Raw genomic sequence first — 15,796 nt, forward strand, 5'->3', positions numbered from 1 at the left:
GTGGTAGGAAAGATTGGGGCCTCACCGCTCTTCTCATTTGCACGGGGAGGATTCTACTGGGAGAGAAAGAGCTCTAGAGCCTGGGTCTGTGCTTGTCGGACCAGGCATTTGGCGCCATGTCCCTGGGGGGTATGGCTTTCTGGACAAAGGCAGCCCACCTCCAGCTCCAATGCGGGGAACCGGGGAGGAGAGGAGAGCAAGGCTGGACGCTGTGCTCCTCATCCCTACCCTGCTCTGCTCTGCCCTGCCTTCTCTCTGCCAAGCAGCCCGGCCACGCTGCGGGTCACACGGTCACTTCGGTCTTGCTGGCTGTGTAGCAGGTGTGATGGCCTGGGATATAGTGCAGCTGCTCCACCGTGTTGTGTCTGCGGGAAGCAAAGGCATGGCGCTTGGCTGCCGTCTGGCTCTGGCCCAGGGTGGCATAGGAGTTATTGGAGGCACTGGGATGGGAGTGCATCTTGGTCATACGGTAGCGGTCCAGCACGGGCGTGGACACAAAGACGTCCGTGTGCGAGATGGCCCGTGACAGCGATTGCTCCGGGAAGGCCGTCCGCTCTGGGGACAGCAACGGGTCCTGGGAGTGCAGGCGCTCTGTGGAGAGCAGCTGTTCGTCTGACAAGATTCGGTCATAGGGCATGCCAAATTCATCAGGCAAGCCCCGCTGTGGGGACAGGACCCTGTCCTGGGACATGGCCCTGATGGGCCTGCGTGGCCTTTCTCGAGGCATTGGCTTCTGTTGAGACATCTGGATGACGTTGAGAGGAAGGGTGCCACGAGCTGCGAGGTCTGGCAGGTGCCTCCGCCTCATGTAATACTCATCAGCTTCCTTGTCAGCTGCCAGGAGACAGAGAGAAAGCAGTGGGGTTATGGGGCAGCCAGGACTCAGGGAGTAAGGTGTGTGTGTGTGTGTGTGTGTGTGTGTGTGTGTGTGTGTGTGTGTGTGTATGTGTCTGAGAGAGAGAGAGAGAGAGAGAGAGAGAGAGAGAGAGAGAGAGAGAGAGAGAGAGAGAGAGAGAGAGAGTCCTCTTGCTCAACCAGGGACTTGGAGATCTCCAAGGACAACATAACATAATCAAACAAACACCTTTAGTTAGAGTAGGTGTGTGGGGGCTCTGACAGGTGATCTTAACTCCCCCCATCCACTGCATATACAAACCAATCCTCAAAGGCTTGTGAAAGTTAGGTTCTGATTCAGGGGCACTAACTGCCTGCCCCCCAGAGCCTGTATCTCTAGTGGGACCCCAGATTTTGTTTCTTGTTCAGGGACCACCTTGGGGGACAGTTAAACGACTTTCCCACCCAGCTTATAGTAGAGCTGATGTCAAGCCCAAGGTATTTCCATGGCTTGCCTGCTATATCTACTGCATGTAGGTCTGAAGTAGAATGGCTCCTGGTCATGCTAAAACACATAGGGCGAGCTGACAGCTTTCAGATGATGTCTCCAGCACTACGTTATGGAAACTGGGCATGGAATCAGGTTTTGTTAGAATAAAGTAGGATGTGCATCTAGGAGGCATTTGTGGAAGGCGTCATTGGTAACCTAGGAACCTAGTAACACCTTCTCTGGAGTAACAACCAATGTACAGGAAAGCAGCACATGGGCATCCAGCCCCCACAGCCATATCATCAGCCTACACTTATTCCCTGTGCCCACCAGGCAGCAGACTGTAGCAGTACTGTATGTGCATTTTGCTTAGATGCTCTGGACTCCTATCCTTCTAGTAGGTTATCCCAGAATTGCACTATGAATCCTTGACCTTTTCCAGGGTACACATAAGGCTGCATTGTCCAGGATTTCTACAAGGAGACCTTTTACAGACAACTTTTGGGACTCCTTGCCTAGTGTGGGAATGCTGCTTACTCCTCAGTGGGTTCATTTAGGGTGGGGTCTATTTTACCTACTGAACATAATTTTCTCATTTCAGGGCATCCATCAGACCTCTCAGATGGTCAGAGATGCTCACGTGTTGTCATAGAAACTCAACATTTCTCTGTAGATGGCTGAGATGGACTTGGGCTGTACTTCTATTAGAGTGAGTCGCTCTGAAACTTCAAGCACATACTCAGCTGTGGAGTACTAATTGAAGTTGGGCCATCAAAAATGATTTATGGTGTTGGAGGTGTAGCTCAGGTGTCAAATGCTTGCCTAGCATACACAGGGCTCTGTGTAACATCCCTAACACACACACACACACACACACACACACACACACACACACACACACACACACGGGTGGCAGTGTTGACTCATTCATAGGGAAATGAGAAGAAGCTGTAAGGATCAAGTCAGGAAAGAAAAATGTCCCTAAATGTACTTACTTGACATTTTAATGCACTAAACCTATCAGTGCCAACAGCTATTTCAGACTCAAACAGCAGAGGTAGATCCCTGGATAAACCAGATCTAAGCTATAAAATGAAACTATGGACAGAAGAAGTGTGAAGGCTCAGGTCCTTGAGATGGTCTTGGCTGGGTTAGAATGGTTCTTTGGGTCCTTGGTGCCTCTATTACTAGGAATGACATACAGGAAGGCCCATGGTTTGAAGAAGGCTGGTGGCAAGCTGGTATATGAGTGGTAAGTACAGCTTATAGAGGATGGGGGCCCCATGGTCCTACAGCATCATTCTCAACTATGAAAAGAGTGGACTCAGGACCAGGGGAATAAAAGAAAGGGTTCTGTTTATTCTCTTCATCATGCACACAACTCACTCCTTGTTCTTGGGATTCTACACCTGGGCCCTTGGATATGGGATAACAGAGTGATACAGAAGAGGATGACTTGGGGACCCTTGAGACAGACCTCAACTCCAGCCAGCCTTCACTTACTCAGCCTCTTCAGAGATGAGTACTTGCTTGGATTGGTCTTCACTGCAGATTCGTATGATGGAGGCAAATGAGCTAAGTTCTGAAAAGAGCGTGAGAAGGAGAGGTCATAGGGTTCGGTGGCTGATGTCAAGATGTTATTCATCCGTGGCTTCTCTGAAAAGGAAAGGCATGGCATTAGTTAACATAAAGGCAGAGGTAGCTGAGTCCAGAGTGGCCACTTCCTGCTCCACCCCTGACTAGAGTCCCCATCTTGCTTTCCTACACTAGAACCCAGGAAGTTGTGCTGGGATTCAGTTTCCATTTGTCAACCATCCTGGGGGAAGACATAGTCTTAGCTTCCTCTGGCTGCTGTGGCTATTGATCAGTCCCTGAGGACTCAACTCGGACAATCAGCAATAGTTTCTTCCTACTGGTACATCACTGGTCTGTTTGATGAAAACTGAAGCAGTTACATGCAATGAAAGAGCATTGTCCTGACTAGCCTTTCATCAACTTGACACAAGCTAGAGTCACATGGGAAGAGGGACTGCATTTCATAAGGTGCTTAAACCAAATTGCCTGTGGGTAAGTCTTGGGGGGATTTTCTGGATTGATGATTGATATGGTAGACTCTATCTCACTGGAAGCAGCGACCTTCTTGGGCCAATCATCATAGACTGTATAGGAAAGCAGGTTGAGCAAGCCATGAAAGAGCAACTTGGTAAACCCAGTAAGCAGCACTCCTCAATGGCTTCTGCTTTAATTCTTGCTCCAGGTTCCCCCTCTACTTCCTGCTCTGACTTCCTCCAATGGGGGTCTCTGATGTGGAAGTGTATGCTAAATAAACGCCTTCCTCTTCCATTTTTGTTGTTTTTTGTTTGTTTTATCATAGCAATAGAAAACCTAACTAAGACGTGGATCATAAGCTCATTCATGTCTATGTGAATGTACTGTCTTATCCCAATAGTTGTAGGCTGATCTAATTTTGCTATCAGGCTAGTCTGACTTCAGAGCAACTCTAGAGCCCATGGAGGAGCTGGATACAGGATCCAACTTCATTGCAGCTCCAATCCACGTTCAGTCAATGGTGCCAAGCCCCTTTGTGGCAGCCCCTTGGGCCTCTCTATGCTGCATACTTGACAAGCCACACAGCCACTTTTGTTTACTTTAAGCTCCTTCTGGGAAGGCTGCCTTAGTCATTTCTAAGCTCCCAGGAGGAAAAACTTGAGCAAAATCTGCTTGTCATATCCTTACTCTTTTCTCCTGCTTTCCCTGAGATAGACCCTGGGATTCCAAAGTCAGAAGAGATACAATGAAGTGTGGTTCGTTGTCAGGCCCAGGGAAATTGTCAAGGAAGTAAAGGAGATGGTGAACAGTTAAGGGAGGGAATAACTGATGATGGTCCACTCAGGGTGAGTGGGCTTTGGAGGAAAGATTAGGATGGACACAAGAGAAAAAAGGATGGGGGAGGAAGTCATGAGCATGGGGGTCTGAAGGGAATGGAGGTCCAGGGGAAGGAGACAAAATGTCTTAAGGTTTGATTAACATGAGAGGAAGAGCCATAAAAAGAAGTCAGCAGTTGGTTTCCAGGGAGATAGTGATGCCATTCCCAGAAATGAGGTAGCAAGGAAAGAGCAGTCTGCTGTACCATTCATCTATCCTCTTTGTCAGGGACTTCTCAAAGCCAAAGATGCTCTGAGAAGGGACAGGCTCTAAGTTGGGATATATGTATAGGTGGATAATGGTTTTCTACACCTCCTGGCAGAGAGTATTACATTATAGACTGCAAGAATCCTATTGTCCCTGGGGGAGAGAGAGAGAGTCACCTTCCTAGGCTGTATACAAGGATTGCCCCAGGCAGGGAACTCCTGGCTTCTCTCTCTCTTGGCCTGCATTGTCACCCCCAGAACTGGGGATCTAGCCAGAGGAATTCAGCCAATTAGCTGGTATTTGTGCCAGCTTTGTACATATGTGAGGGGGTGAGGGATGCTCTGTATCCCAAGAGATCAGAACATGCTGTACAGAGAGAGCCTCCCTGGCATGGAACAGGACAGATGCCAGGAAGTAGAGTGGGCATGAAGCTGAGAGTGCTGCTCCCTGGACTTGGTTAATTACCACTAATCCACTACTAGTTTCTTCACTTCTCACTATGCTGGGGAAGAACAGGGTTCCCTCTGAGTCTTGGCATTTTACTCCCACTGAGGTCATTGCTCAGTGCTCCCTCTTCCAAACACAGCAGATCCACATACTGTCATCTACCCCTTATCCTGAAATTACCACTGAGCCAAGACCATCTTGCCTTTTATGCTGACTGTGGTTGCCTGAGCCCCTCTCCCCCGCGCCTTGGGTAAGCCTGTCCTGCATTATTTTTCCTCTATCACATTTTCCCTTAGCTAAAGGCTCGTGACTGTGTCCTTGTTATGTTTTATCAGTCCTCAATGATATCTGTTCCATCCACCATCTCCCTTCAGTCAGTTACACTGTGCTTATCCTACTGTGTATCCTACTGATCTTTAATTATTTGACACGACTTGGTCTTGTTCATCTTAGATGATTTCAGGATCTCCTTTGCATCAGTAGGTCTGCTTTCTAATTTTCCTGTTTCTTTCAGATGGCATGGCCCAATCTGAGGACTTATTATTGCTTTTTGGTTGATCAAGTAGATGTAGGCCCTTCCTAATTTTTCTACTCATTCCTTGAGGGAAAGGGTACCACCCAAGAAAGGAATGGAGGCAAGCTCTACTTCGAGTGTGCTACAAGCTGCTCAAGAACAGGAATTGGGGCCTCTCTATTCCCATCTCCTTGTACCAGCTGGAAGGGAGAAGACAAGAGGAGGTGGAGTAGGGAACAGTCCTTCTGTTTGTATTCAAGAGTCTATGCTTGTATTGGCTCTTCCTGAAGAGGCTCAGCTCAGTGGTTGTTCATTCCAGAATGTTATTGGACAAGTGGGAGCGTTCCTTGCCTGCCTTTTCCAGCTCCCTTTCCCACTTCCTAATCTCCATACCATCCCCCAGGCTCCCTGACTCTACCTTATACTTTTGTCTTTCAGAATTCTTGCATGGATATCCCCCACTTTCAAGCCTTCTGTTACTTCCTTCAAAGACTAATGAGAACATCCCCAACTCCAACCTCAAACTACTTATGGAATGTTTTCTTGTGTCTTCTACAGTCATAGCAAATTCTCTTAAGTCCCAGATTCAAATTCACTATCACCAATTCCATTCCAGCCTGCTGGCTATTTTTCTTATTTCTTGGATAGTATCCACTGTCAAGCTTCCACTCTTCCAAATACTCAAGGCTCTCCAATTCAGTCTTTATTGGTTCTTGTGGAGATATAAATCTTGAGTGACCAAATCTTCTCAATTCTGACCTCAAAATGTTCCAGCTCTCAGTTTTTCTTACAGTTCCTACCATCAGTGTTACAACTGGTATCACCCTCTTTTAACTGATCCTCGTAATTTCTCAGTTCTGTTTTTTTTTTTCTTAGATCTTACAACCAGAAGCATCTGATTATGTTCCTGCTGTCTTTACAGGTGTCCCACAGCACTGAAAGAGCATGTGGAAACACTCTATTCCCTCTTCCTCATCCAGATGTGGCCCACCTCAGCACTGAGGTGCTGTTCAATATGGCTTGAGAATGTGTGATCTGCTTGGTTTATCTTACTTTCCTCTCAAAATATGGGGGAGGTAAACACTGGGTGTATACAAGCACAAGGCAAATGTGCTACTACTGATCTATGCCCCTAGCTTTTGTTTTTGTTTTGAGACACTAGCTCACTGAGTTTCCCAGGTTGGCCTTTAGCTGACTCTCTCTCCCAAACAGGCCTTGGGTTTACAATCTTCCTGCCACATTTTCCTTAGTATATGAGATTGGAAGCCCGCACCATCAGACCTGGCTTTGGATTTATCTTTGTTTTGGGTGTGTTCTTGGAAAACATCTATTGATTATTGTTATTTAATTATTTAAGCTTTCATAGTGAAGAGACAAGAATAACTGACAGGTCACATTTTACATAGGTTGTTCTATGTTCCATTGGGTTTTGAGAGAGATTCCAAATAGTTTTTATCTGGGGTTCCAGATGTTAAGTTGTGGTCTTCTGGGAGGACATTAGAACATGACAGGGCAAGAAAACCCTGTCATCCACTGTGCTGGACAGCTGTCAACTTCTCTGCCAAGACAGGAAAGCTCAACTAAGTCTTGTATCATTTGTAAATGATACATAATGGCTTGGGGCAAAGGAGAACATTAATCTTCTTGCTACAGACATATGGAATCTGTGACCATAAGGGGTGATGGATGTTGCAAATATAAAGGAATTGGGAAAGGGTCTCCCTTCTTTTTATGGCAGAAAAATTACTCCGATGTCAAAGTCCAGGAGACAATGGTCTCAAAGGAAGAGTGAAACTGTGTGGCCTGGAGAAGGACAGGCACATGGCTCCACCTCCTTCCCCTGTCCTTAGGATGGAGCCACTTGACATGCAGATGGGATGCAGGGTGCTCTCAATCAGCTCTCACCATGTGTTGGGGTCTGGGTAGCGCTGCTTAAGATTGGATGGTTATACTGACGATCACCTGAAAGTCATAGAAAAGACATTTAGAAAGAAGTAAGGAATTCTGTTGGCTTTCCAACACAACATTAGTTCTTTTCATTCTCTACTGTTTTTCTCAGACTCAAAGGAAACCTTTCTAAGAAAGGCTTGCAACAGTATACTAGGCTCAAAAAACTTTTCCTGCTGTTTCTGTCTTCTTCTAATTACATCAGGCTTCTTTGGTCACTGTGGTGACACCATCTTCCCCAATCCATATCCACCCACCACACACACACACACACACACACACACACACACACACACACACACACACACACACACACACACACACTCACACACACCCCTGAATCTGGCTGACTAGAGGCTATGCTAGAGTACACTTAGGTCAATAAAGAAGGAGGATGGGGGAGTATTTGACACGTACATGACACAGGCCACTACAAAGGGGGAAGTAGACTCTTCCTTTAATATGTACAGGTCTGACAATATCTGAGATGGAGAAATCTGTTAGGTTCTGTTCAGTGTCCAAGATCAAGAATCCTGAGTTCTTGGCTAACTGACACGGCCTGGTATTTCAAAGCACACTCTATTCATAGTGCAGAAGCCCACTTAGACTGAATGAACAATAAAATCAACAGAGCCAGGCTGCCAATGCTCAAGGTTCAGGGCATTCCAAGGCTTTCTAAAATGGTTTGAATGAAGATTTGGCTTGCCTCTAAAGTATACTCCAACACTGTGATATTGCCTTAACACAACATTATAGTCTTGCTTTTCACTGATATGTATATCTGATTTTAGCCAAACAAGAGGAAAAAAAGACATGAAATCTTGGCTCTATGTTCCCTGAATTATGAGTCATAGCCCTCCCATCTTTGCAGGGCTGTAGTATTGGCATTCATCTCTGTGCATTTTATTGGAAATGTCTTTCCTACCCCTGGCCTCACACTCTAGCTTCTTCACCCTTCTCCCTTTCCTCTTCTCTAAGTATTGGGGGTTCTATTGGGCTCAGGTGTCTTTATGAAGACTTGGGCTCTGGTTTATAACTACAACCTTCTTGCCTAAAAAGATCACTTCCAAACCAGCATTGTAGCCTGACTGTTTGCTCTTAAACTGCATATGGACCCTTTCTAGCCCCTTGAAATCTCTTCCCTTCCCCAAATGGCTTTGCCATTGTATTCTCCAAAGCTTAAACTCTGGCCCATGACACTGGTATCCCATGAACTTGGAATTCCAAATGTTAGTCACCTTAGCAATTCTCTACTTCCATCCTCATAGCCAATAAAACACAAAGTCTTCTATAATAATCTCCTGGATCCAGGCCCACAAGTTAACATTTTCTTAAATCAAGATTTCTCTTTTGCCATTTCTAAGACAAAATATCCTCTTTCTTCCTAACATACAATTCTAGAGTGGCTGAGTGATTGCTTGGTTCCCCTGTTGAAACTGGATCCTTCAAATAGACCAACAGAGTGTCCAGTTAGGGTGGGGACTTGAGCAGTAGGCTAGCATTCCTCATAGGTTGATAATGGCCCTTCCTGAGAAAGATAAAGTTACAACCATGGAAGAAACTATCTGCCAAAAGTTGAATCCATTCTGCATTAGACCTGGATTTAAGCAATAGGGAAAAATTCCTCTTCAGATGGTAGAGAAAGAGGAGGGAGGATAAAGAGAGATGAGAGATGGGGCGGGGGAGTGGAGAGTTGAGGCTGAGAGGGGAGAGAGGGCTGTGGGAGGATTCTGTGATATCAGAATTCAGGAGGCTGAGGTAGGAGGGGAGGGTTTGAGGCCAGCTTGGACTACATAATGAAAAGCCTTGTCAGAATGGGGAGAGGCCAGAGAAGGGGGGGGTCAACTTTTGTTCTTTCTTTGCTCGTATGGTTTATTTTCTCATTTTAAAACCATGTATCAAAATTAAGAAATAGGAGAATCCAGGTTGAATGGATGGAGTGACAGTTGGTGACATTTGAATCTTCCATCTTAGAATCCCTGTGACAGAAGAAAGAGGTGCTGGACACCTGAGATTTAGGGGTTCATTTCTGATAGCCAGTTTTACTCCATGACCTGTGTTAAATCCAAGTAATCTTTTTCTTTTTAAATTCTTTTCGTGATTTTAATTATTGTACCTAGTTTGATGCACAGCATCCTATTTAAAGACACATGTGAACTGATCAAACCAGATTAATTAGCATGCCCATGTTTTATGTTTGAAAGCTTTAAGCACATCTCTTCTACTTAGCCATAGAATACAGAACAGGCCTTGTGAACTGCATTTGCCACCCTCACCTGTGATGTGGAGCCCCAGAACTTAAACCAGCTTCCCTCTTGTCTTGCTCCCTCACATACTTCCAAGCTTCTAGAAATCGCTATTTAATATTCAGATCAACTGTTTTGACATCCATACACAGGGAGAATACGCTGTAATCTGTCTTTCTCAACTGACATATTTCACTTAACATGATGTTCTCTAGGTATGATTATTCTCAGATGCATTTTTTTCTTGACTAATCCTTAAAATGGTCTCTACTAGGGAGTGGAGTTAAATGACTATACACTATTGGCCTGTCATAGCCAGACACTATATGAAACTCCCAAGGTACCTTAACTGTAATCTTTATTGCATCATTAAAAGATGAAGTCAAAACCAGCTAAGTGACTTGACTTGAGATGTGTGTGGTGCTTTTCTCCTTGTTTGAGACTCACTGAAAGTAATTTTCTAACATTTGCTCTGTGTGTGTGTGTGTGTGTGTGTGTGTGTGTGTGTGCTGGCATTAAGGAATAGTATTTCAAATGAAGTACAGAAATGAAAATTAAAACTGCCCTGTAATAATCACTGTGACATTTTGTTCTATTTCCTCTTATTTCCCTTGTTTTATAAAGGGCTGTGCATGCTCTCTCTCCCTCATGAACACACTTGGGCAATATTACAATGAATAATTGTGAGCATGTCACTTTTCAAGCAGATTAATACGCTTAAAAAGAATAAAAATATGATGGTGGTTTCATCTTCACATTTGTACAAAATGACAAACGTAGAAACTATGCATTGCAACACATTTTTGCATCAGCAAAAACCCAATATTTGTATTTGCATATTTGTGTATTTATATAATGTATATGGCACACATACATAAATGCATATATTAAAATGTGCAGCTTCTATACTCTATACGTATTATTTTAATCTTTTCTATGCTTAATGAACAACTTCATGAATATATTTTTATGTTTTGAAATAATCGTTGAAGCATATTTTTATGATTTCACCAAAGTTCTTCCTATAGGATAGCCTATCCTTTATTTCTATATGTCACTTAAGCATTATCTATTTGTTTAAGCATAGTATAACCTAAGTATATTTGAGTATTCCTCCAGTTTGGGTATTTGGATTGCTTAAGAATTTAATAACGTTACCTCAAATAACCTTGAGCACAGTCGTTGGCTGAATCTTATTTCCTTAGGCTAATAACTAAATTTCTGGGTCAACACATCATCAATTGCCTCCCAATGTGCCAAAGTAGATGGTAGATTTTCTAATGCTGAAACACTCATCTCTTCCTCGGATTGCCCTCTATGATTCTGGTGTTTGTTTTATTACAACTCTGGGTTTCATTTGCTCACATTTAACTTATATATGTATACACAGATGCTCATAAAGAATTTGGATTTTCTGTGCTCACACTGTTAAGGTTTTGTATCAAAATTATGATTTTGTGAAGTGAAGTGACTAGTATAGTGGGAAATTACCAATACGGAGTCAGGTAGAAATATAAGGGTATTTAATAAGGGAAAAGCCTTACTTACAGAGTGACCTAGCCAGCCGGCGTGGCAGGGGTCTGTACAGCCAGTCCCAAAGTGAAACCGAAAGAGCAAACGCAGTCACACTACGTCACTCTGACCACGCCCTGGCTGCATCTTTATCTATGTTTTGAGATTACTCATCTGGGATTTGAAATATTGGCTACTTAGAGAGTCTGGAGGAATGCAATAGTAAAAATGCCTGATGGTGTGTTTCTCTCTCTCTCTCTCTCTCTCTCTCTCTCTCTCTCTCTCTTTCTCTCTCTGTGTGTGTGTGTGTGTGTGTATCTTGTGGATCACTGTGTGGATATCACTGCATGTGTCCCATGTGTCTCTGTGGGTATGGAGTCCTTCTGTTAGGAAAGCTTGAGGTTTGGCTTTTGTTATTTCATGGACATCTTCTTCATAAGGTTGATATGCTGTCATCATCAATTTATAGATAAGGAAACAGGATGGAAGAGGTTGTTCAATATTCTGTGGCCAGCAGCTGAGTCTGGTGGCTAGTGCTAGACCATAAATCCTAAACAGAGTGTGTACTGCCCTCTCATACTTGACAATATGATCCTCACACATTCATTCATTCATTCATTCACTCTTCATTCTAGTTTTCTTACCCTAAATTAAATTTTCAGATTTTAGTTTTCTTTAAAATACCAATCCTGAGATGGTTAAGTCATTGAGAACTATTGATACTCTAGGAGAGGGTCTAAGCTCTATTCCCAGCAGCTTAAAACTGCTTAATTACTCCAGTTCTAGGGGATTCAGTGCTCTCTTTGGCCTGTGAAGGCACTGCACATACATGGTTCACATAACATGCAGGCAAAGACACTCATAAACTAAAAATAAGATATATACTGGGCATTTCAAACTGTTACCTTACAACTATCAACCCTCCCCCCCAAAAACCTCTGTACATAAAGGGATACCTTTTTTGTTCATTTTTTCAGGGGTTGGCGCAATGTGTTTGGATTAGAAATTTATTCACAATCATTCATTTAGAAAGAGTCATCTCACTGCCAGCACATCAATCTTAAAATCACTGTTTTATACTTTGGAATTTGGTTATCCCATTTCTTTGCTGTCTTTGGTTTGGTTTCTTATTGTTCTCTAATTTCTGGGCTTGACTCTTCAGTACATTTATCTTCTGTCTACTCTGTTAATAATGTCAGGTCTTCAGCACTGAATTTATCTCTGGCATTATCCCCAAAGTGTCAGCACACAGTGTTCTTTTTGTTGTTGGGACTTAAATGATCTATAATTGCAGCCTTGGTTTCTCATTGACCCAAGAACTAGGTAAGAAAGTGCTGTTAAATTTCAAAGTGTTTGGGGGTTCTGGTTTGAACTTTTGCCATTAATTTCCGGTTTTATTGTGTCATGGCCAGAGAACATGGCCTATCCAAATTTTACTTTTTGGAACTTACTGGGATTTCCTTTGTGGGTTGATGTATAATCAGTTCTCACAAATGCTTTACAGGCAGTTAGACACAAGGTGTAGTTCCATTTCATAGAGTACAAACTTGACATCTATCCATTAAGTCAGACATATGAAACACATTATTCAATCCCTCTACACTCTAATTCATTCTTCACCTACTTAATCTGTCATAGATGGAGGGAGGTGTGGTGAGGTCTCCCACTACTCTTGCATTCCTGTCATTTCCTTTCTGGCTTCTTAACAGAATTGGTTTCCTATATTCCAGAGCTGTACCTTGCAGTACAGAAGGTTCCCAATCCTTCTGTCCTTTTGTGACGCTTCCCTTTACCCCCACTCAACAGCACTCTCTGTCCTGTTTGGTGCCTCCCTTGCCCTGGAGGTTCACTTGATTTGATATTTATATTGCCAGATGTGCTTCCTTCCTGTTTGCATTAGCCTGACAAACTTTGCCCATCCTGTTATATCTAACCTTTCTGTATCATGTTGTTTTAAGCTTGTCTCTTGAGCACACAGGAACACTTGTACATGTACACACACACACACACACACACACACACACACACACACACACACACACACCATTACTGGTTTGCCCTGATAACTGACAGTGTTTTCTCCTAGAGCAGGAGTCCCACCTTCTACTGCTATAATTTTGTAGTATGACTCTGTGCTTATCTTTGGCACCCAAACTCTAACAACCTTAGCTGCTTTGGCCAGGCATGTGTTTCTGACATTTTTGAAACTTGCCTTTTGTTTGTTGGCTTTGTTCAATGCCAAGGATCGAACCTCAGGTCTTGTATTTTGTATGCCAGTGCTCTACCACGGAATTATATCTGCAGTTCTTTTGGCACCAGGAATTGGTCTTCCCAGTAGGCCCTGTCCACCATTACTTAGGAAGAAAAGTCAGCCAATAATTGTATAGCTGCTCTTCTCCATGTGATGAGAGGAAAGAGTGGCAGCCAGTGAGTCCCTCTTTTAGACCACAGTAACACAAAGGCCAGTGCTCACATTCTGCCTGACACTGGTAGCACTTTGGTGCTGACTGAGGAGAGGAAAATGAGCCCAAGACAAGACTGACTTCAGATACTAAGAGTTCATGGCTCCAACCTGAGCTTCAGCTGTATGCAAAGGATACAAGTTACTCAAATTATTGTTTTATTTTTTGCCAGTCCAGTGCATTTTATTTAAAGATACCCAGAGAGACTAGATCACCAGATTTTTATACATAAGTCATATCTGATAGGATTGACACACAAATTACTAGTATCCAAGAGGTTCCAAAATGGGCTGTCTGCAGGCTGGAGGCCCTGGAATGCTGACAGTCATTGGTAGAGTTTAAAGTCAAAAGTCTGAGAACCTGGGGTGGTGATTGTCATGAAGGAGTTGCTGGTGTTATTTCTGGAGCCCAAAGGCCAGAGAACCAGCAGTTTTAATGTCCAAGCAGTAGAAAAACTAGACCCCCTTCTTGGAGAAAAGAGAGGTTTCTCTTTTCCATCAGTTTGGGCAGGGCCCACCAACTCAGAGGGGAGGGAGACCTGTTTCACTTAGTTCATGCTCTCACACTTGCCACTCCCTCTGGAAATACCATGCCCACACTCCTAAATCAGTGCTTTCCTAGTTCCCCTGGTATGTCTTCATCCAGTCACGTTCACCATTAGATTTATCCATCACAGTCAATTTCTGGAGCAATAAAATGGCTGTATCAATTTTGCTCACTTGTTTCTTAAGTACTTTATGGGAAAAAGATTTGTCAGTATTCTCAATGAAGCAATGATAGCTGTATCTATGTTTCAGAAAATTTCAGTCACCCTCCAGCTCCCTAGTAGCCCAGAGGCCTTGGCGGGTGTTCAGGCCCAGAAATACTGAGTGGCGGTGGAGAAGTTGTGATGGTGCACTTCAACGCTCCTTGTCCCCAGAGTAACTTACAGATGTTTTCAAAACTTTTGATATCAGTAAAATCATTGAGCATGTGTGACGGTTGAATATGATCTTTGTTTAAATTTCAGACTCCACCCATTTGAGTAGTTGGAATATTGAAGAGTCTGTCAGTATGGAAGATATGAAAGAGGAGGATACAATAGGTTCAGTGTCTATGCCCTGCCAACATGGGCATCGGTTGTTGACTAAATCTGATACATTTTCCATGGCCCTTATCTGGCTTGCTCTAAGTGCAAGGCCAGTGACTCTCTGAACCTGTTACAAGGGGAGTCAATGATGACCCTGTGGGGAACACCCTTTCTGTGCTCATACTCAAGCAGTTTCTGAATGGACCTTGAAGACCTTGTATTCCAACATGACCCTAGTAAGTTATGTAGATGGTTCAGAGGGCAATGTCTTCAGGATTGTGTGTCCTCATTGTCCCTCCCATTTCAACCTCCAGTGCTGTTTTGTTTCCTTTCATCTTCCAAACTGCAATTTTATCTGAAATCTTTAGGAAAAACACTACCATCACCAAGAAGTCAGTTTGAAGGCTATTGCTTTCTCATGTAAGAAAAGAGGTCCAGAGACATACATGCAGTGACTGTAGGTGACACACGCAGTGACCGTGAGACATACAGTGACTGTGAGACATGCAGTGACTGTAAGACACACAGTGACCATAGGTGACACATGCAGTGACTGTGAGACATACAGTGACTGTAGGTGACACACGCAGTGACTGTAGGTGACACACGCAGTGACTGTGAGACATGCAGTGACTGTAGGTGACACACACAGTGACTGTAGGTAAGACACACAGTGACTGTAGGTGACACACGCAGTGACTGTAGGTGACACACAGTGACTGTAGGTGACACGCACAGTGACTGTAGGTGACACACGCAGTGACTGTAGGTGACACACAGTGACTGTAGGTGACACACGCAGTGACTGTAGGTGACACACGCAGTGACTGTAGGTGACAAACACAGTGACTGTAGGTGACACACGCAGTGACTGTAGGTGACACATGCAATGACTGTGAGACATGCAGTGACTGTAGGTGACACACACAGTGACTGTAGGTGACACACGCAGTGACTGTAGGTGACGCACGCAGTGACTGTAGGTGAGGCACACAGTGACTGTGAGACATGCAGTGACTGTGAGACACGCAGTGACTATAGGTGACACACACAGTGACTGTAGGTGACACACGCAGTGACTGTAGGTGACACACGCAGTGACTGTAGGTGAGACATGCAGTGACTGTGAGACACACAGTGACT

General features: G+C 44.0%; 1 protein-coding gene across 1 annotated transcript in view; it reads right to left on the reverse strand.

Annotated features, from left to right (window-relative positions):
* Window positions 1–223: 223 nt before the first annotated feature.
* Window positions 224–15,796, reverse strand: part of LOC113836794 (protein shisa-6) — a 301,449-nt gene continuing 285,876 nt past the window's right edge. Inside the window, exons 3-5 of the mRNA XM_027427132.2 lie at window positions 7,323–7,379; window positions 2,828–2,980; window positions 224–834 (exon numbers count right to left, since the gene is read on the reverse strand). Coding sequence (XP_027282933.2) covers window positions 284–834; window positions 2,828–2,980; window positions 7,323–7,379 — 761 coding nt within the window. The 3' untranslated portion in view covers window positions 224–283. The remainder of the gene's footprint in view (window positions 835–2,827; window positions 2,981–7,322; window positions 7,380–15,796) is intronic.

The sequence above is a fragment of the Cricetulus griseus genome, chromosome 7 (genome assembly GCF_003668045.3).
Source record: "Cricetulus griseus strain 17A/GY chromosome 7, alternate assembly CriGri-PICRH-1.0, whole genome shotgun sequence".
In the NCBI taxonomy this organism is placed as follows: Eukaryota; Metazoa; Chordata; class Mammalia; order Rodentia; family Cricetidae; genus Cricetulus; species Cricetulus griseus.